The sequence below is a fragment of the Ursus maritimus genome, unplaced genomic scaffold (genome assembly GCF_017311325.1).
Source record: "Ursus maritimus isolate PB19 unplaced genomic scaffold, ASM1731132v1 scaffold_8, whole genome shotgun sequence".
NCBI lineage: Eukaryota > Metazoa > Chordata > Mammalia > Carnivora > Ursidae > Ursus > Ursus maritimus.
This window is the reverse complement of record NW_024426996.1, coordinates 80,544,260-80,564,198: the sequence shown is the minus strand read 5'-3', so window position 1 is coordinate 80,564,198 and position 19,939 is coordinate 80,544,260. Positions and strand designations below refer to the sequence as shown.

General features: G+C 47.8%; 1 protein-coding gene across 3 annotated transcripts in view; it reads left to right on the top strand.

Moving 5' to 3' along the window:
- LOC103676619 (E3 ubiquitin-protein ligase RNF4) overlaps positions 1-19,939 on the top strand; it is a 207,227-nt gene that overhangs the window by 173,620 nt on the left and 13,668 nt on the right. For all 3 annotated transcript variants that reach the window (XM_040625119.1, XM_040625117.1, XM_040625118.1), the window contains exons 17-22: positions 2,172-2,370; positions 3,359-3,631; positions 4,955-5,237; positions 5,709-5,892; positions 6,821-7,051; positions 9,552-10,383. In XM_040625119.1, the coding sequence (XP_040481053.1) occupies positions 2,172-2,370; positions 3,359-3,631; positions 4,955-5,237; positions 5,709-5,892; positions 6,821-7,051; positions 9,552-10,383 (2,002 nt within the window). The remainder of the gene's footprint in view (positions 1-2,171; positions 2,371-3,358; positions 3,632-4,954; positions 5,238-5,708; positions 5,893-6,820; positions 7,052-9,551; positions 10,384-19,939) is intronic.

The window sequence follows — 19,939 nt, the reverse complement described above, 5'->3', positions numbered from 1 at the left end:
GCAAAGCAGCTCTTCGTTTATCACTACTTTGTGGAAACTGGTCTCTAGAAATACGGTTTTCTTGGTTTCCTCACTCCTTGCCCTGGGGCTTCTCTGCCAGAACAACTAGATCAGGCTCCTGCCTTGATCCTGGGCACGCAGGCCTCTGTTTCTTCCCATTTCACAGCCCGCACGTCCACGCCATTCTTAACCCCCACCTCCCTGAGCCCGTCGAGGCCAGCAAGGGAACTGAGCTGCCTGAGCGGAGTGACCCCCACTTCCTCTCTGCACCCAGGACAGGTGGGGCGGGGTTGCTCTGTGTCTTGGGACCAGTCTTACAAAGTGGCGACAGTCCACCTCAGCGCTCACTGTGCTGCACACTTGAACCCATTGTCTAGTTTAATTCTTACCACAGCCCTTGGAGGTAGGTATTTCCAAATTACAGATGAGAAAACTAAAGCACAAAAAGATTGAGTAATTTGCCTGAGGTCACACAGCTAGTAAAAGGGAGAGCTGGCGTCCAAACCCATCAGGCTGTGCATCCCAAAGGCTGAGAACAGGACTGGTGTTCATGTCCGGCTTTGTCACTGACCACACCTCCCAGGGACTGTGGTCTCAGGCTCCTGCTCCAATAATCCCAGCAATTGTTCTGACAGCCCCAGAACCCCTCCTCTCCACTGCCACTGCCTCCTCATCTCTCAAGCCCTTGCTGACTGCTTCCTGTGGTGGCCTCTCCCCTTCCAGGCAGAGGCCGGGTAGCAATGTCTCTGATTCCAGCCCTGCAGCCTGTCTGACTGTGGTGCACTTGTCCATGGCACCGTCCCCCTTCCTTGCTGACCTCTGCCCCAGCCAGCCTCTTAGCGTTCTGCTCTTGGGAATCCTCCCGAAACCCACCCACTTGACTTTACAGCACTCAGGGCCCAGTTCTGTGTCCCAAAGGATGAGATTCCTGGGCATTCCCCGCGCCAGACCTGTAGCGTCTCCGGGTGGGGCCTGTTGCAGCGGGTGCTGCTGGGGAGGGGTAGCTGTGCGCCAGCATCAGCAAGTGCTGGGGGCAGCAGAGCCAGCGCTCATTTGAGGGAAGGCAGGTATTAAACCAGCAGGCGGCCAGTAAGTCTTGAATTATAGCTGGTAAGTGCTAAGAGGGAAAATTGTGGATTTTAGGTGTGCTGAATGGGAAAGTCCAGCTTGGTCTTGGGTGCTGGATGGCGAGGGCGGAGGCAGTGATGACTTCTTTGAGGCAGGGACATTTAGGCTGAGGCATGAAGGAATGAATGGAAGTCAGCAAGGTTATGGGCTGAGGTTAAGATGTTCTGGAAACTGGACGCAGCACAAGGAAAGTTCAGGGTCAAGAAGGAGCTTGGATTTGAGGACCAAGGGAAGGCCTGTGTGTCCAGGAGCTTGGGAAATAGGAAGGATGGGGATAGGCCAGGCCATGTGAAAGACTTCAGTTTTAGGAGCAATGGGAAGTTGGTGCATCCTAAGCAAGGGAGTGACTCACTCTTACTGACCTTCACCAAAGCTCACTCTGACTGCTGTGAGGGAAAGGACTAGAAGGAGGCCAGGGTGTGAGCCGTGGGGGCTGTCTGTGAAGGTGGTGGAGGCTGGGGGGTGTGGGTTGAGAGGAGGGAGGGCCCAACGATGCCTAGGGGTGTGCAGGGAGCAGCTGGCGACCAGTCACTCAATGAATGTGTGGACCCAGCTTCCCTCCCTCAGTGTCTTGAGACAACAGTCGCCCCAGCAGGGCCCAGGGTCTGCTTCCGTAGTTCCTCTGACGTGCACGGCACTCGGCCCAGGTGTGAGACAACCGTTGAAGAGCTTTACCATTTTTTTGTTAGTGATTCCAAAGTTGACTTTTTATCCATGATCCTGAGGCTAAGCCCTGGGAGCAACTCGTACGCAAGCGAGCCTCGAGCCTCACGTAGCCTGTGCCGAGGGCGGGATGCTGTGAGCTGCCGAGTTGTCTCAAGTCTGTTTGGTAGATTCCCTGAAGCGTCAGCGGCTTTGAAAATGTACGCCTGGCTCACATCGCACATAGCGTGACAGCCGGAAAGTCCGCGCTCTGCGAGACACCTGCCTGCAGTGAGCACGGCCTCACAAGGTTTCGGTCACCGGTTGTCTGTCTGTAGTCTGACTACATAGGTAAGCAGAGTCTGAACTTCGATATGTGATTAGAACATTTTTTTTTGTAGGCTTTACCGCCAGCACCTGTTCAGAGCCACACAAATAAGCATCAGGTATTCAGTGCATCTCTTCAAGACCATATTTATCCAAGCTGTTTTGGGAATACTCCAGAGTGGAATAGTTCTAAATTTATAAGTCTTTGGGGATCAGAAGTGATGAATGATAAGAACTGGAATCCTGGCACTTTCTTGCCAGATACAATTTCTGGTAAGGAACTTGTTAAAACTTTCTTAAAGGTTTAAAATGACCTGAGCTGGGTGGATTGCTGTCTCTTTTACCGCGGTCCCCCAGTAGAAGCCCCAGGTTAATCGGGTCCCCCGCCTCTGATGCTCCCGGGAGGCCCCTCGGCCTCGTCCCGCTGCCCCAGCCACCCATGTCCACCACCAGCCGAGTCCCACTGCCCGGACGAAGCAGAGCAAGGCGCTGGCACCCTGTGGCTGCTCCTGGCACGGTGGGCTGTCTGGGGCCCTGGGCACAGTGGATCTCCTCGTGCCCTGGCGCTGCCGAGCCTCGTCTCCAGGCCTCGGTGTTCGGCCCGTGGTGCTTGGACAGCGGCAGCAGCCACTCAGCCCAGTGTGCAGGGGCCTTGCCACCATCCACCTCAGTACTGTGGCGTATGTTCCTTTTTCTGGTGCTATATTGACCTTACGTGGGGTCTGTCCCCTCTAGCAAGCTCCTTCCTCCCAGCTCTCAGCTGCCCAGGTACAGCTGTCACTTCAGGCGCAGGGAAAGGTGCACCTGAAGAGGGGCTGGTTGCACCCTGACCTCTGTGTTCATGTAGTTAGAGCCCATGGTGGCCCCACACCCAGACCCTGCATGTGCTCAGAAAAGCAAGCTACACTTGACATCTGTGCTTGGAATGGGTTTCTAGCTGTGTGACCTTGGGCAAGTTGCTTAGCCTCTCTGAGCCTCAGTTTCTCTATCTTTAGGATGGGACTAATAGTACCAAGCTCAGAAAGTAGCTTTAAAACATTAAGTAAAAAAAACTTTGGGAAAGCACCTAGCACGGGATTGGCACATAGTAGGTGCTCAATACATTTTTTTTTCCTGGAGGAAAAACTGGTTGACTAGCATCCTCCCAGTGAAGTCCCAGCTTCAGTAGTGGCCCCAGTGTTAGGAGTTCAGTCAGCAGATATCCCTTAGATTTTTAGCAACATATTTCTAGAAGCTTTACTTCTCCTATTCTTCTCTGAAGGGAGTGACATACTAGGACCAACACTCTCAGAAACAAGACCCGAAGCCCTTCCACCTCCATCTAGCGGTGAAACGCCTACAGTTTCCGAGAGCAAGGAGAAAAAAAACGCCACAAAAAAGAAATGCTTGTACAATTTCCAAGATGGTTTCATGGAAGCGAACAAAGTCGTGATGGCCACGTCATCAGCCACCTCCTCCGTGTCCTGCACAGCCACCACGGTGCAGTCCAGCAACAGCCAGTTCAAGGTGTCGTCCAAGAGGCCTCCTTCCATAGGTAAGGCCCTCCAGCTCGCGGGGACCCTCAGGGAGCTTCCTCCTCTGCATCTCCGTGATCGCCTCGTCCCTGGCATGGCCAGAGGCCCGGTGTAGTAATCAACGCTGGGGAATGCTCACGCACAGACCGCGCACCCTCTGGGAGTCGGACCCGAGGTTCACTGCCCCACGAACTTCCTCTGGGGCTTTGCCACGCCAGCTCACCTTTCTTCTTGGTACCTGTTGCTTTGTGAGAGGAAGAGGTCATTGCTTTTGGGGCACACGGAGGAATTCTTTGTCCTCTGAAAGCAGAAGCCTGGTGGAGAGTGAGCCAGTGGGGCTGTTGGCCAGCCTGGGGTGCAGCCCCTGTTGCCACTCGTGTCTGTGGTGTGCGGGGGGTGTCGCTCCCCGTGCTGGCGTGAGCACAGGCAGTGGGGATCTGGAAGCAGACGTCAAAGGCACGCAGGAGCTGGCTCTAACGGCACGCGCTAGCCCAAGTCAGGACAGTTGGAGCATCGGAAAGAATAATGGGACGGACGATAGCACACACGGTCAAGAATCCCCCAGGTGTTCAGAAAGGAGAGGGGGGTAGGGAAGCCGCTCTGAGATAGACGTGACAGGCAGAGAAGGCCACTGTACAGCCAGCAGGGTGACCGTCAGTCCAGGTGAGCCTCTCCAGTGGTCGTTAACAGTGGTTATCCGTTTGGGGACATAGTGTCCTCGGTGTCTGTGAGCAGCAGCTGCAGAGGACTGGCGGATCACCCCCTGCACACTTATCAGTTGTGGCCTCACCGTCACGGAACAGACTCACACGAGGGGCTTCTCGTGCAGGCACGCAGGAAGGATCCAACATACCTTTTGCAGGAGTTGTGCCCCAAACCTCTTCACTAGCTCTGACGTAATACCGTAAGCCCAAACTGGTGGACAGCTGTCCTCAACTGAGAAGATGTCAGTGCTGCTGAAGGAAAACAGTGTAGAAGAGGCTGGGTCGGGACAAAGCTGCGAAGGCTGTGCGGGGAGATGGGATGGGGTTGCACGTGGAACGAGGACATCACGTGGACGGTACACGTCCTGGATATGGTTACACAGTGAAGGGTCATGTCCCCCGGGGCTCGTGCTGAGGTGTTCAGGGTGAGGGCAGCCTCCAGATGTTAGGCCAGAAACGTGTGTGTGTTAAATAGCGGTGAATCCAGGGGAGGGGTGTATATGGGGATTCTTTGTACTGTTCCTTCAAAGTTTCTGTAGCTTTGAAAATCTTCACACGAAGAGGTAGAGGAAGCTTTAGTGAAGAGAAACTAATTCAGCTCCGCCGTCCTCAGTGACCCTTCTGCGTCTCCGAATGCAGGTGAGGTGTTCCACGGCATCAGCAAGGAGGACCACAGACACACGGTGCCGGCCGCCCCAAGGAACAGCCCCACGGGCTTGGCGCCGCTTCCCGCCCTCGCCCCTGCTGCGCTCTCCCCGGCCTCTTCGCCTCACCTCGCAAGTCTTGCGGCCCCATCCTTCCCCAACACCGCCGCCACGTCCCCCGGGTTTGTGGAGCCGCGCAAGAGCTTCTGTCCTGCTCCGGGAGCCCCCCCGCCCCCCACGACCGACGGCTCCATCAGCGCTCCCCCCAGCGTCTGCAGGTGAGTCCGGGTCCCGCTGGTGCCGGAACCGGGGAGCCGAGTACCGCCAAGCAAGCCAGGGAAGGGCAGTGGGAAGGGGCGTGCTGAGCAGAGGCCATGGGTCGAGGGGAGGACGCTGGTTGCGCCTTTTGTCCTCAGGGCTGGGCCACCATGGATCGGTGCGCAGACACCCCCCCCCCCGCGCCACCTCCTGGCCACTGGTAGCATGGGGGAAGGGGGACTGGGCATTTTTTAAGTTGCATCTGTTATATGTTGAGTGAAGAACAATACAAACATTGAACAGCTTGTTTTAAAAAGACGATTTTTGTTACCTTTGAATTTGCCTGTTTGAAGTCACGACGTGGTGGCGGGAGGGACAGTGGAGAGATTTTGTGTGCCCTGCAAGCTCACATGCCTGCCCACACCACCTCGTTTGTGTGACTCCCAGTGTTGGGGTGGCTGCTAGTAACTGGCCCGTGTGTGGTTTTGCAGTGACCCTGACTGTGAGGGGCACCGCTGTGAGAACGGTGTGTATGACCCGCAGCAGGACGACGGGGACGAGAGCGCCGACGAGGACAGCTGCTCTGAGCACAGCTCCAGCACCTCCACCTCCACCAACCAGAAGGAGGGCAAGTACTGTGACTGCTGCTACTGTGAGTTCTTCGGGCATGGCGGGGTAAGTGCCCCGGGGGCAGCGAGCAGGCCCCTAGGACCAGCAGGCACCAGCTGGAGTCCGCGGTGTGGTCATACTGTGTGTTAAGCTTCATTTACGGTGTGGTTAAAATCAAGGTGTGGTCTGATACCGTGGTTCTACTTTTAGGTTGTACTTATCCTGAAGAAATAATGAAAACTATTTGCCCAAAGATCTACCTATAAGGATTTCATGACTGCATTTTTGCCTTTGTTTGCGAGCTAGGGACCTCCTGAACAGCCAGAAGGGGGTATCGTTGGATCCAGACCGTGCATAGTCATGCGGTGGGGGCACTCGCTGTGCGGCGTGCATGGCAGAACCCCTAACAGTCTGTCTGTACGAGCAGATGGCAGCCATGGTGCCTGGGGGGGCGCTGGTCGTTGCTCTTTCTCTCCTTTTGTTCTGTCTGCATTTGCTCATGTGTACACACGTGGTGAGTGTCAGCGAGAAATGTTGGCAGTGCGTTGAGGGCACTTTTCTTTTTCCCTTTTGGCACTGAACAAGAAACCCACAAAGGGATGGAAAGATTCGACAAACGCATTGACACAAAAAGATAATCACACTGTATTGTATAAAAAGTAGATTAATTGGTATGTGTGATTTGTTTTTTCTCTTCTGGTTTAAAAATGTCCATTTGTGTACATAGTTGTACATGTTTTACCGTGGTTTTCATGAACGTGTACAGGTTAAGGGGTCGGTGCCGGAAGTAATCTTCGGGTCACCCTGGGACAGGTTTTCTTTGTTGCTGCCACTTGTTTATCTCCCTTATTTTGTACCATGAATGTGTATTACTGGAGGATGAAAGAAGTGAAAGAAGACTCCCATTTCTAGAGATGTGTTCTGAAATTTGCAGTGTTGAGCATCATTAAAACTTGAAGCTTCACTCAGCCACGCTCTCCTTTAACTGCCTTAGCCTCCAGCTGCACCGACAAGTAGAAACTACGCAGAGATGAGGGAGAAGCTTCGTTTGCGGCTGACCAAGAGGAAAGAAGAACAACCTAAAAAGGCGGACCAGCTCTCGGACAGAGAGAGTGTGGTTGACCATCGAAGGGTGGAAGACTTGCTGCAGTTCATAAACAGCTCAGAGACCAAGCCCGTGAGCAGCACTCGAGCTGCCAAGCGAGCCAGGCACAAGCAGAGGAAGGTAAACCGCGTGCCGGCACAGTGCTGCTCAAGGGCGGCCTGCGGAGCCGTGCTGGTTGCAGCGGGCCTCAGGGCCACATGCCCACGCAGCTGCCACGAGGGCCCCTGACCGTCTCTGTCTCTGGGGTCTGAGCCGGAGCTGGTCAGAAGCCCCAGGTTGTGTTTTCAGGACATGGCTTCCCCTTTTGTGCCATGGGTTCGTTGATGGATCTAAAACAAGCTTATGGGTCCCGGTGCCCTGCTGGGCGCACCACCGCATACCCTCGGCCTCTGTCTGGAAGAAGAGCCTTCTCTCCCAGGGAGGTTGAGAATGGAGCCCCAGGTAGTGAGGGAGTAGAAGGGGGTCACTGTGGGCTTTTAGAGACTGTGGGTAAAGAAGTCACTTCGACACAAGGCTGGGATAGGGCCTTTGCCACAGCGACATCCTCAGGACATAGTCTGAGTGCTCCCCCGTCTCCCACCCGTTGTCCCCCGACTGGCAAAGTGTCCTCCATCCCGGAAGAGGGCAGGCACGTGACATTGGTGTCAAGGGTGAAAGAGTAAGATGGGCAGCTGTTGTGGGCGGCCCCGGGCATCTCGCTGCATGGCGTGGGCTACATGGAAGCAAACATCTACCAAGACTAGACAGGTTGGCCCAGCAGCGGACGTAACGCGCAGAGGCTGTCCGCTAGCAAGTGAGACACGGCGCTCTTCACTTCATGTTACGGCCCCAAGTGAGGGGACGGATAGTGTCTGCTCTTCGGAGTGCTTCCGTGCCCCAGGCTGTGCCACACTGCGGCCCTCCCGCTTGTAGCTTCCTAAAGAGCCAAGCCGCGGCTGGCCGATCCGGGCTGTGCCCGGAGGGGACCTGCGAGGCTGACAGGGGCTCTGACAGCAGGATGGGTGGCTTGGGGACGAGGCGAGGCTCAGCAGAGATGGAGCGGGAGGAGGACGCTCTCCAGAGCGTGCGGAGGTGGTGCCTCCCCCTCTAGCTGCTTGTGATGCGGACACGCTTGTGATGAGATTGCCCGCCAGGAGCCCTGCTTGTGCCTCATGGTCCTAATCAAGGTCCAGTTAGTGGGCTTTGAGGAGATGGGGGTCTGCCCAGCCCCACTAGAGTGGGGCAGTGAGACCTGTTCTCCACTTAGGGGTGTTAGGTCAGGGCCCACTCACCCCATGCGCTCGGTACCCTGCACCCCATCTTTTTCAAGTGTCTGGTTGACGGGCTGGTTGTTGAAAGGAAGGCACCCCGTACCTGGTTGTGAGTTCCCTGTAGCTGCAGTCCTGGGGCAGGTTTGCTCCCGACCTTTGCTGTGGGAGGCACTCTGCTTACTAGACACTGGACACAAGGTCCACTCCGAGAGTTGCCTCCAAGGCTTCACTTTGAACACATGGAACAAGGATTTTAATAAGTTTTACTTGAATTGTCAAGTTAAATTTTTAAAACACCTGCCATTAAATTTTTAACATAATTTAAGTTCTTCAAAATGACTCTCGTCTTTTAAAAATATTGCCTACTGGAATGTTGTGAAAAATAATTAAAACCTGGAAGGACTTTTATTTTTTTTAATTTTTTTTTTTTTTTTGGAAGGACTTTTAAATGCAAAATATATTTGCCAGAGTCTTTTACTGGAGCTCAGGGATGCGAAGAGTCACACACTCTTTACAGCCTTTGTTTTCTAAGCAAAAAGAATAGTTTCCACAGAGGCTCCTGGAACAGGCATCACCGGTGAAGTCCAGTCTTCACTTGGAATGAAAACTAACTTCATGCCAGGGTGGAGGGCAGAAATAGCCGATATCTGTTTGCTGTGTGATGTGGAACATACTAGAATGTCACTTGCTCCGTCACGCTGGTGAAAACATGTTGGGAGTTTGGTTTATCTGCTAGGTTGGGAAAAGGAATTTCACGTTTTTCGTATACACTTCTTACCTGCCCTGTTGCTGTGCATGGGAAGGCCCCAGCCTCACATGGAGAGGCAGCACGCCAGCAGCTGGTGAGACGTGTCGTCCAGTCGCCGCACAGAGACGGGAGGCTGGCACAGCAGCTGCTCTGACCTTGCTTTATTTATTTATTTATTTTTTAGGCAGGCTCCACGCCCAGCGCGGAGCCCAGTGCGGGGGCTTGAACTCACCACTGTGAGATCGAGACCTGAGCCGAGATCAAGAGTCGGATGCCGAACCGGCTGAGCCACCCCGGCGCCCCTGACCTTGTTTTAAAGAAGTGCCTAGCCACTAGGGCAAAGGCTGTAAGGAAGATTTTGTTAAGCGGCACCCCTCGCCCTGCCCCGCCATGACCAATAAAGTAATAAGCGTATACCTTAGTAGAAAGATTAAATCTAATAATTCTGGAAAGTAAAATAATTTGGGTTAGGTATGTTTCAAGCTGTTTGGTTTATTATAACCTGTTTCAGGGTTTATGTTCTTATTATATGATTTGTTTCTAAGATTTTTTTTTTTTTTTAATGTCTTAACGTAGAACACTTAACTGTTGTCTTAAGTTGGCTCCTCTTTTCCCATCACAGCTGGAGGAGAAAGCTCGCCTGGAAGCAGAGGCCAGGGCCCGGGAGCACCTGCACCTCCGGGAGGAGCAGAGGCGACAGGAGGAGCAGGAGGAGTTTCAGCGGCTTCAAGAGCTTCAGAAGCTGAGGGCCGTGAAAAAGAAGAAGAAGGAGAGGCCAAGTAAAGACTGTCCCAAGTTGGACATGCTTGCTAGTAACTTCCAGGCAGCGGCAGAGTCCGTACCTAACTCTGAAAACATGCACAATGGCTCACTAGAGGAAACGGAAGAACCAGAAACCTCATCTCACTCTCCTTCCAGACATGGGGACCACATGGAGCCCAGGCCGGGGCTGGGGGCTGACGGGAATGCTGCCAGCCCCACGGACTCCAGAGACTCCAAGCTCCTCCTCCCCAAGGAGGTCAGCGGGAAGCCGCAGGAGCCGCTGTCTTTTCTCCTGGACATAATGCATCACCACAAGGAGGGAAACGGCAAACAGAAGCTCAGGCAGACCAGCAAGGCCAGCGGCGAGCTGGTGAGGAAGCCGGCAGAACCCCCTAAAGCCTCCGAGGGCCAGCCCAGACCCCGGCCCCAGACTGAGTCGAAGGCGAAAGTGCTGGACCTTACTTCCCTGGCAGAGCAGAAAAGGGAGGAGAGAAAAGTGAACAGTAACAACAATAACAAAAAGCAGCTGAACCACGTCAAGGAAGAAAGGTTGAACCCAGGCCCCCTGGAGCCTGCCTCCCCCAGTGAGCACCCTCAGGACAGCAAGCTGGTGCTGGCGGACTCGCCGCAGCCCAAGGGCAAGAGCAAGAAAAATAGGAAGAAGAAAGGAGACAGAGTCAGCAGTTCAATCGGTAAATAGGGCGCAGAGGGGAGTGTGGCGGGCGCCCGTCACCGGTGCTGCCACTCCTGGCTTCAGGCTTCTTGGGGCTTCACCTCAGCGGGGAGAGACAAGTAGCCATTCTTGTTCTGTGCTGTTGTTTTGGAATGATTATAGACATACAAAGAATTCCTCTGCGCTCCGATTCCCCGAAGTCCGGTGTCACTGCATCTGCTTTCTCTTTCTCCCTCTTTTATTGTTTTTCTGAACCAAAGGAGAGTAATCTCAGACGTGAAGCCCCTTTGCCCTTAAATACTTCACTGTATATTTCCTCAAAACAAGGATACAGTTATCAAAATTAAGGAATTAATGCCAATACAATAGCCTGATCCAATTATAGATCTTACTGCTGTTTCTCCAGTCGTCCCAGTAATGTCTTTTATAGGAAAAAAAAAAGTTACTGTTTTTCCTGACACGGGATCCAGGCCAGATCACATGTCATATCTCTTTAATTTCCTTTAATGAATTGGGTCCTCAGTTTCTCGTGACCTTGACATTTCTAAAGAGTGCATTTATTTTTTAGAATAATTTATTATTTAGAATGATTTCAGTTTGTTTTATGTGCCATTTCTTCATGATCAGATTCAGACTGTATGTTTGGGGTGGTGGTCCCTGCTGCGGGGGGCACAGAGTCTGGTGACGTTGGGGGGGGGGATCAGCCTCCCTGCTGTGGGGCCAGCTCTTCCCCCTTTGCTCACAGAAGTGGAAGTGTCTGGTGGGTATGTGGGTCTCCTGCTGCTGGTAACAACCAATCCACTGACAAGTCTTGGCCAAAATGGTTGTTCTTAGGTTGTTTGCCACGTGGTGATTGTTCTAACATTATTATTCCTTGTGCTCTGTGAGAGGTGCTTTTCTTCCCCCTTCCCCCATGTATGGTTTTCGTTCCTGTTTATATCAGGGTGGGTTCATGGAGTCTTACTTTGTGCTGTAGATTACAGTCCTTTGCTGATACTACTCATTTTGGTCCTCTGGCTGTCCCAGATGCAGTGCCCCCTGGGATGGCCCCTCAATTGCGTCATTCTTGGAGCACTTGCCTACTTTCCTGCGCAGTGAGATGTTCTGGGCTGATCTTGTACTTTCCCTAGCCCAGCCCTGAATCTGCCATTTCCAGAGAGCCCTGGTTCTTCGTAGAGGAGAGTGGCATTTAGAAACCCAGACCCAGGTGCTGCTGCTGCTAGACCGTTTCCCTTGACACAGCCAGGAGTGGGGGGGGCGGTGCGGGGGGGTGAACGCAGCCTACACAGGCATCTGATGTAATTTCTGTAGAAAGAACCACACTGGTGGCTCCAGTGGCACTCCCCCTCACCTCTCCACCTGCACCTCCCTCCCCCACGAGCGCTGGGCGCCCTATTTTGCTAAAGGAACGCGCCTAAAGCAGGTTCAGAATTGCTCACCCTCCCTGCTGTGGAAAGCGAAGGCCTTGCTCAGTGACCCCTTTCACCGCTGTTTTGTCTCCAGGCTGAGGGCACGCAGGGGTGCCCGGGGTGGTGCCCCGTCACGTGACAGCGCTGCGCACCGCCCACCCAGGGTGCGGCTCTAGAAGACTTTGTTTCTGTTTGCGTTCCTTCTGGGGTCGTTTCCCCTGCCCCCAAGCCTGCTTTTCCTTTTTCCACCTCACTTCCTCCCACTCCCCGTAGGTAACTACTCAGTTTCTTTCTTTTCTTTCTTACATGAAAGGTAGCACGCTAGAGTTCTCCTTTTGCCCTTTGCTTTCCCCTCCTGCCAACTGAAAATGTTCAGGAAAGCATGGTGCGTGGTGGATTCACAGAGCTCGTGCGTCCCTGTTAGTCCTGCCGGGTGGCCGGCCTCGTTTCCGTGGTTTGGGGGGGGGAGCAAGTTTCCTCAGGAACTCCCAAGAAGGTGGCCTGGCGAGGACAGTCTTCTCAGAGTGGTAACTTGAGCCCAGGTGGGAGGTGACATCAGTCCCCAGTGTAGCTTTCATTTGCATTTTCCTCCTATTACAGTTAGGCCATATTTTTAAGGACTGTTTGTCTCTTTTCGTGTATTTTCTATTCATGTTTTTTTCTTGTTTTTAAATTAGGTTTTTGGTCTTTATCCTTGCATTTTTAAGAGTCTTTCATATACTAGGAATATTAATTGGCCTTTTACCTGCATCGCAGGCTGCAGACACATACTCTGGACTGTGTCTATGATGTTTTCCAGCCGTGGGGAGGTTTTCTGTTTCAGTTTCATGAAGTCATCTCATTGATCTTTTAGTACCTCTGGACTTTAAACAGTGGTCAGAAAGTGTTACTCTAACAGCAGGGTGGAAGAGGGGTGCGCCTGTGTCTTCCAGTATTGGGGTGGTTCCACCTTTTTCATTTAGCCCCTGTACCTTTGGAGATTTTTCTTGGGTATCGTGTGAGCCATGGGTCCAGTATTATCTCTTCTTAAATGGTTAGCCCGCTGGCCCAGCACCAGTTACTAAAAATTCTTCTTGCCCATGATTCAGGGTGCTCCTTTGTGCTCCACTAAATTTCCCTGTGTCTTGGAGTCTACTCAGGAATTTCTGTTCCTTTCCTCCTTGCTGCTTCATATGCCCTTGCCACACGGAGTTAGTGTTTCAGTGAGGCCTCCTCCCAGCTGTTTTCCATTGTTGTCCCCCCCCCCCCCCGTTCTTGCGTGTCTGTGCGCCTGTATGCACTTTAGTGTCCGCGTGCTAGAGCCATAAAAAACCCTTTGTTGGTATATCTGCTGGGGTTGCATTACACTTACAAATTAATTTAGGGAGAATTGATATCTTTATGTCGATTGTCCTTTCCAGAAATAGGGTGTTTCTCCATTTGTTCATGTCTACTTCTGTGACTTTTAGGAATGTTTTAAATTTTTGCTCACAGATTTTTCACATCTCCTGTTGAACTTATTGCCAAGTATTTGACCTCCCTTGTTTTTAGTTTCATTGGGGGCCTCACTACCGTTATGTCCTCTAGCTCTGGGCTTCAGGTGCGCTATTCGCTAGTCACCTATAACCCTGGAACACTGGAAATACGGCTGCTCCAGATCGAGGGGTCTTGTAGTGCAAACATACATTGGATTTTGAAAACCTTGTATGAAAAAAGAATGTAAAATATCTCAATATAAATTTTTTACTGATTACATATGGAAATGATCATCTTTTGGCTAGTTTTAATTGAATAAAATATATATATTACTAAAATTAATTTTACCTATTTTTTATTTTTTAATGTGGCTGCCAGAAAATCTTCAATTATATTTGTGGCTCACATCATATTTCTGTTGGATAGGGTGCTCTAACTGGTTATTTGTGTATGAAAGCTACTGATTTCTGTATATTAACTTTATATCTGCTACCTTACTGAATTATTTTATTGTTTGAGTCTTACTGTTGATGCTGTAGGGTTTTCCAGGTATTCTGTCATATCTGTGCAAATAGCGAAAGCTTTATTACAACTTTTCCAATTCGTACACTCCAAGGGTTTGATTGTATCATTCTCGAACTTAACAGAAAGTCTGGTGTTTCCACATTAAGTAAGATTCTGGCTTTAGGATAAGGTTTATGTGTTTTATCATCTTAACAAAATATGCAACAAGTCCTCCTTTTTATTCAGTGTTTTTATCAGGAATGAGTTGTTAAATTTTGCCAAAGGTTTTCTGGTATCTCTGGAGATAAACATGATTTTTCTTCTTACACCTATTGTATAATTGGATTTTCTAATATTGAAGCAGGCTTGGATTCCTGGCATAAAGTCCACTTGTTTGTGGTGTCTTGTATTCTTCAGTTTTGGTTTCTGTTTGCTATTATTTTATTTAGCATTTTCAAATCAATATTGATAAATCAATTTTTTTTCCTGCTACCAATATTAGGTTTGGGTATTCATGTTATACTTGATAAAGAAGTGTGAAGAATTAGGGTTCCTGGTCTGTTTTTCATTGTCAGTATTCTAGGACAATTCACCCTACACCAAGAATATCTGGGTATTCAAGTTTTGACAGAACTCTCCTGTGCACCCCTCTGAGCCTGGTGCTTTTTTGTGGGATAGTTCCTTGATAGTTTTCTCCCTTCTGAGAAAGAGATAAATGGAAATTGGTCTATTTGGTATTTCTGTTTCTAATGAGGTTAATTTTAGTAAATTATATTTCCAAAGTAAATTATTCTTTTAGCTAGATTTTCTAACTTATTTACATAGATGTCTGAAACTACATAATTTTTAAAAATATATTTTTCAATGGCTGTTTTCTTTTTTTTTTTTTAACATTTTAAATTTAAATTCTGTTTGTTAACATATAATGTATTATTGGTTTCAGAGGTACCAGGCCTGTGATTCATCAGTCTTATATAACACCCAGTGCTCATTACATCACATGCCCTCCTTAATGTCCATCACCCAGTTGCCCCATCCCTCCAACCTTCTCCCCTCCAGCAACCCTCAGTTTGTTTCCTGTGACTGAGTCTCTTATGGTTTGTCTCCCTCTCTGGTTTCGTCTTGTTTTATTTTTTCCTCTCTTCCCCTATGATCCTCTGTTTTGTTTCTTAAATTCCACATATCAGTGAGATCATATGATAACTGTCTTTCTCTGATTGACTTATTTCGCTTAGCATAATACCCTCTAATTCCATCCACGTCATTGCAAATGGCAAGATTTCATTTTTTGATGGCTGCATAATATTCCATTGTATATGTGCACCACATCTTCTTTATCCATTCATTTGTCAATGGACATCTATTGTGGACATTGCTGCTATAAACATTAGGGTGCAGGTGCCCCTTCGGATCACTACATTTGTATCTTTGGGGTAAATACCCAGTAGTGCAATTGCTGGGTCATAGGGCAGCTCTATTTTTAACGTTTTGAGGAACCTCCATACTGTTTTCCAGAGTGGCTGCACCAGCTTGCATTCCCACCAACAGTGTAGGAGGCTTCCCCTTTCTTCACATCCTCACCAACATCTGTCATTTCCTGACTTGTTAGTTTTAGCCATTCTGACTGGATATCACATTGTGGTTTTGATTCGTATTTCCCTGATGCCAGGTGATGTGGAGCATTTTTTCATGTGTCTGTTGGCTACTTGGATGTCTTCTTTGGAGAAATGTCTGCTCATGTCTTCTCATTTTTGATTGGATGATTTGTTCTTTGGGTGTTGAGTTTGATTAAGTTCTTTATAGGTTTTGGATACTAGCCCTTTATCCGATGTCATTTGCAAATATCTTCTCCCATTCTGTCGGTTGGCTTTTGGTTTTGTCGATTGTTCCCTTTGCTATGAAAAAGCTTTTTATCTTGATGAATTCCCAGTAGTTCATTTTTGCCTTTATTTCCCTTGCCTTTGGAGATGTGTCTAGCAAGAAGTTGCTATAGCCGAGGTCGAAGAGGTTGCTGCCTGTGTTCTCCTCTATGATTTTGATGGATTCTTGTCTCATATTTAGGTCTTTCTCCCATTTTGAGTCTATTTTTGTGTATGGGGTAAGGAAATGATCCAGTTTCATTCTTCTACGTGCAGCTATTCAGTTTTCCCAACAGCATTTCCTGAAGAGACTGTTTTGTTTCCATTGGATATTCTTTCCCCGCTTTGTCAAATACTAGTTGACCCATAGAGTTGAGGGTCCATTTCTGGATTTCCTATTCTGTTCCATTGTTCTATGTTGATATTTGTGCCAGTACCGTACTGTCTCAATGATCAGAGCTTTGTAATAGAGTTTGAAGTTCAGAATTGTGATGCCACCAGTTTTCGTTTTCTTTTTCAACATTCCTTTGGCTACTAGGCATCTTTTCTGGTTCCAAACACATTTTAAGATTATTTGCTCCAGCTCTGTGAAAAAAAATGGATGATATTTTGATCAGGATTTCATTGAATGTGTAGACTGCTCTAGGTAGCATAGACATTTTAACAATATTTGTTTTTGCAACCCATGAGCATGGAACATTTTTCCATTTCTTTGTGTCTTCCTCAGTTTCTTTTGTGAGTGTTCTATAGTGTTCTGAGTACAGATCCTTTACCTCTTTGGTCACGTTTATTCCTAGGTATCTTACAGTTTTGGGTGCAATTGTAAATGGGATCGACTCCTTAATTTCTCTTTTTTTCTGTCTCATTGTTATTGTATAGAAATGCAACTGATTTCTATGCACTGATTTTATATCCTGCCACTTTGCTGAATTTCCTGTATGAGTTCTTGCAATTTTGGGGTGGAGTCTTTTGGGTTTCCACATAGAATATCATGTCATCTGCAAAGATTGAGAGTTTGACTTCTTCTTTGCCAATTTGGATGCCTTTTATCTCTTTTTGTTATCTGATTGCTGAGGCTAGGACTCTTAGTACTATGTTGAACAGCAGTGGTAATAACGGACATCCCTGCCGTGTTCCTGACCTTAGGGGAAAAGCTCTCAGTTTTTCCCCATTGAGAATGATATTTGCTGTGGCTTTTCATATATGGCTTTTGTGATATTGAGGTATGTTCCCTCTATCCCACACCATGAAGAGTTTTAATCAAGAAAGGATGCTGTACTTTGTCAAATGCTTTTTCTGCATCTATTGAGAGGACCACATGGTTCTTGTCCTTTCTTTTATTTATGTAGTATATCACATTGATTGGTTTGCAGATTTTGAACCAACCTTGCAGCCCAGGAATAAATCCCACGTGGTCGTGGTGAATAATCCATTTAATGTACTGTTGGATCCTGTTGGCTAATATCTTGGTGAGAATTTTGGCATCCATGTTCTTCAGGGATATTGGTCTATAACTCTCCATTTTGGTGGGGTCTTTGTCTGGTTTTGGGATCAAGGTAATGCTGGCCCCATAGAAGGAGTTTGGAAGTTTTCCTTCCATTTCTATTTTTGAAACAGCTTCAGAAGAATAGGTATTAATTCTTCTCTAAATGTTTGGTAGAATTTCCTTGGGAGGCCATCTGACCCTGGACTCTTGTTTGTTGGGAGATTTTTGATTACTGCTTCAATTTCCTTGCTGGTTATGGGTCTGTTCAGGTTTTTTCCTTCTTCCTGTTTCAGTTTAGGTAGTTTATACGTCTCTAGAAACGCATCCATTTCTTCCAGATTGCCTAATTTGTTGGCATATAGTTGCTCATAATATGCCCTTATCATTGTTTGTACTTCTTCGATGTTGGTCGTGATCTCTCCTCTTTTATTCATTATTTTATCTATTTGGGTCCTTTCTCTTTACTTTTTGATAAGTATGGCTGGGGGTTTATCAATCTTGTTAATTTTTTCAAAGAACCAGCTCCTAGTTTCTAGTTTGATCTGTTCTGCTCTTCTTTTGGTTTCCTTTTCATTGATTTCTGTTCCAATCTTTATTATTTCTCTTCTCCTGCTGGTTTGGGCTTTATTTGCTGCTCTTTCTCCAGCTCCTTTAGGTGTAGCTTAGGGTTGCACATTTGAGACCTTTCTTGTGTCTTGAGAGAGGCTGGCATTGCTGTATACTTCCCTCATAGGACTGCCTTTGCTGCATTGCAAAGATTTTGAGCAGTTGTGTTTTCGTTTTCATTTGTTTCTATGAATTTTTTTAATCTTTAATTTCTTGGCTGACACCTCCATTCTTTAGTAGGATGCTCTTTAGCCTCCATATATTCGAGTTCTTTCCAAATTCCCTCTTGTGATTGAGTTCCAGTTACAAAGCATTATGTTCTGCTTTGGGATGGAATGTTCTGACTGTATCTGTGAAGCCCGTCTGGTCCAGTGTGTCATTCAAAGCCTTTATTTTCTTGTTGACCTTCTGCTTAGATGATCTGTGCACTGCAGTGAGTGGGGTGTTAATGTCCCCTACTATTATGGTATTATTATCAATATGTTTCTTTGATTTTTGTTATTAATTGCCTTATATATTTGGCTGCTCCCATGTAAGGGGCATAAATACTTGCAATTGTTAGACCTTCTTGTTGGATAGACCCTTTAATTATGATATAGTGTCCTACCTCATCTCGTATACAGTCTTTGGTTTAAAATCTAATTTGTCTGATATAAGGTTTGCCACCCCAGCTTGCTTTTGATGTCCATTAGCATGGTAAATTGTTTTCCACCCCCTCACTGTAAATCTGGAGGTGACTTTGGGTCTAAAATGAATCTCTTGCAGACAGCATATTGATGGGTCTTATTTTTTTAATCCAGTCTGATACCCTGTGTCTTTTGATTGGGACATTTAGCCCATTTACATGCAGAGTTACTATTGAAAGATACGAACTTAGTGCCATTGTATTACTTGTAATGTGGCTGTTGCTGTATATAGTCTCTCTTCCTTTCTGGTCTTTGTTATTTTTGGGCTCTCTCTTTGCTTAGAGGGCCCCTTTTAGTATTTCTGTAGGGTTGGTTTGGTGATCACAAATTCTTTTAATTTCTAAAAACTAGCTTTTTATCACTCCTTCTATTTTTGAATGACATTCTAACTGGATAAAGTATTCTTGGCTGCCTATTTTTCGCATTTAGCATCCTGAATATATCATGCCAGCCCTTTCTGGCCTGCCAGGTCTCTGTGGGTAGGTCTGCTGCCATCTAACATTTCTACCCTTGTAGGTTACTGACCTCTTGTCCCCAAGCTGCTTTTAGGATTTTCTCTTTGTCTCTGAGATTTGTAAGTTTCATTATTATATGTTGGGATGTTGGCCTATTTTTAATGATATTGAAGGGGGTTCTCTGTGCCTCCTGGATTTTGATGCCTGTTTCCTTCCCCAGATTAGGGAAGTTCTCCACTATAATTTGCTGCAATAGACCTTCTGCCCCTCTCTCTCTTTCCTCTTCTAGGATCCCAATTACTCTAATATTGTTTCACCCTACGGTGTCACTTCTCTCTCAAATTCTCCCCTTGTGATCCAGTAGTTTGTCTCTCTTTTTCTCAGCCTCTTTATTCTCCATCATTTGGTCTTCTGTATCACTAATTCTCTCTTCTGCCTCATTTTTTCTAGCAGTTAGAGCCTCCATTTTTTATTGCATCTCATTAATAGCCTTTTTTATTTCGACTTGGTTAGATTTTAGTTGTTTTATTTCTCCAGAAAGGGATTCTCTAGTGTCTTCAATGCTTTTTTCAAGCCCAGCTAGTTATCTTTATAATCATTATTCTGAACTCTAGTTCCGACATCTTACTAATGTCCATACCGATTAGATCCCTGGCAGTCAGTACTGCCTCTCGTTCTCTTTTTTGAAGTGAGGTTTTTCCATTTTACCATTCTGTCCAGAGAAGAATAGATGAACGAGAGAACAAAATACTAAAATGGCAACAATGACCCCTGGGAAATATACACTAAACAAGTCAGACCTGAAACTGAAACCTGAAAAGAAAAGAAAAAAAAAATCAGACAGGTGAGCAGAATAGAGCAATTACAATGGATTCTGTGTGTATTTTGATCTGTTTTTTAGAAAACGAGATAGAAAGAAGAACTTACATATGTATAAAAATAAAGTCAAATATAATGAAAGGACAGACTGTAACTGTAAAAATGGAAATTAAAAGACAAGAAAAGACAAGGGGCGCCTGGGTGGCACAGCGGTTAAGCGTCTGCCTTCGGCTCAGGGCGTGATCCCGGCGTTATGGGATCGAGCCCCACATCAGGCTCCTCCACTGTGAGCCTGC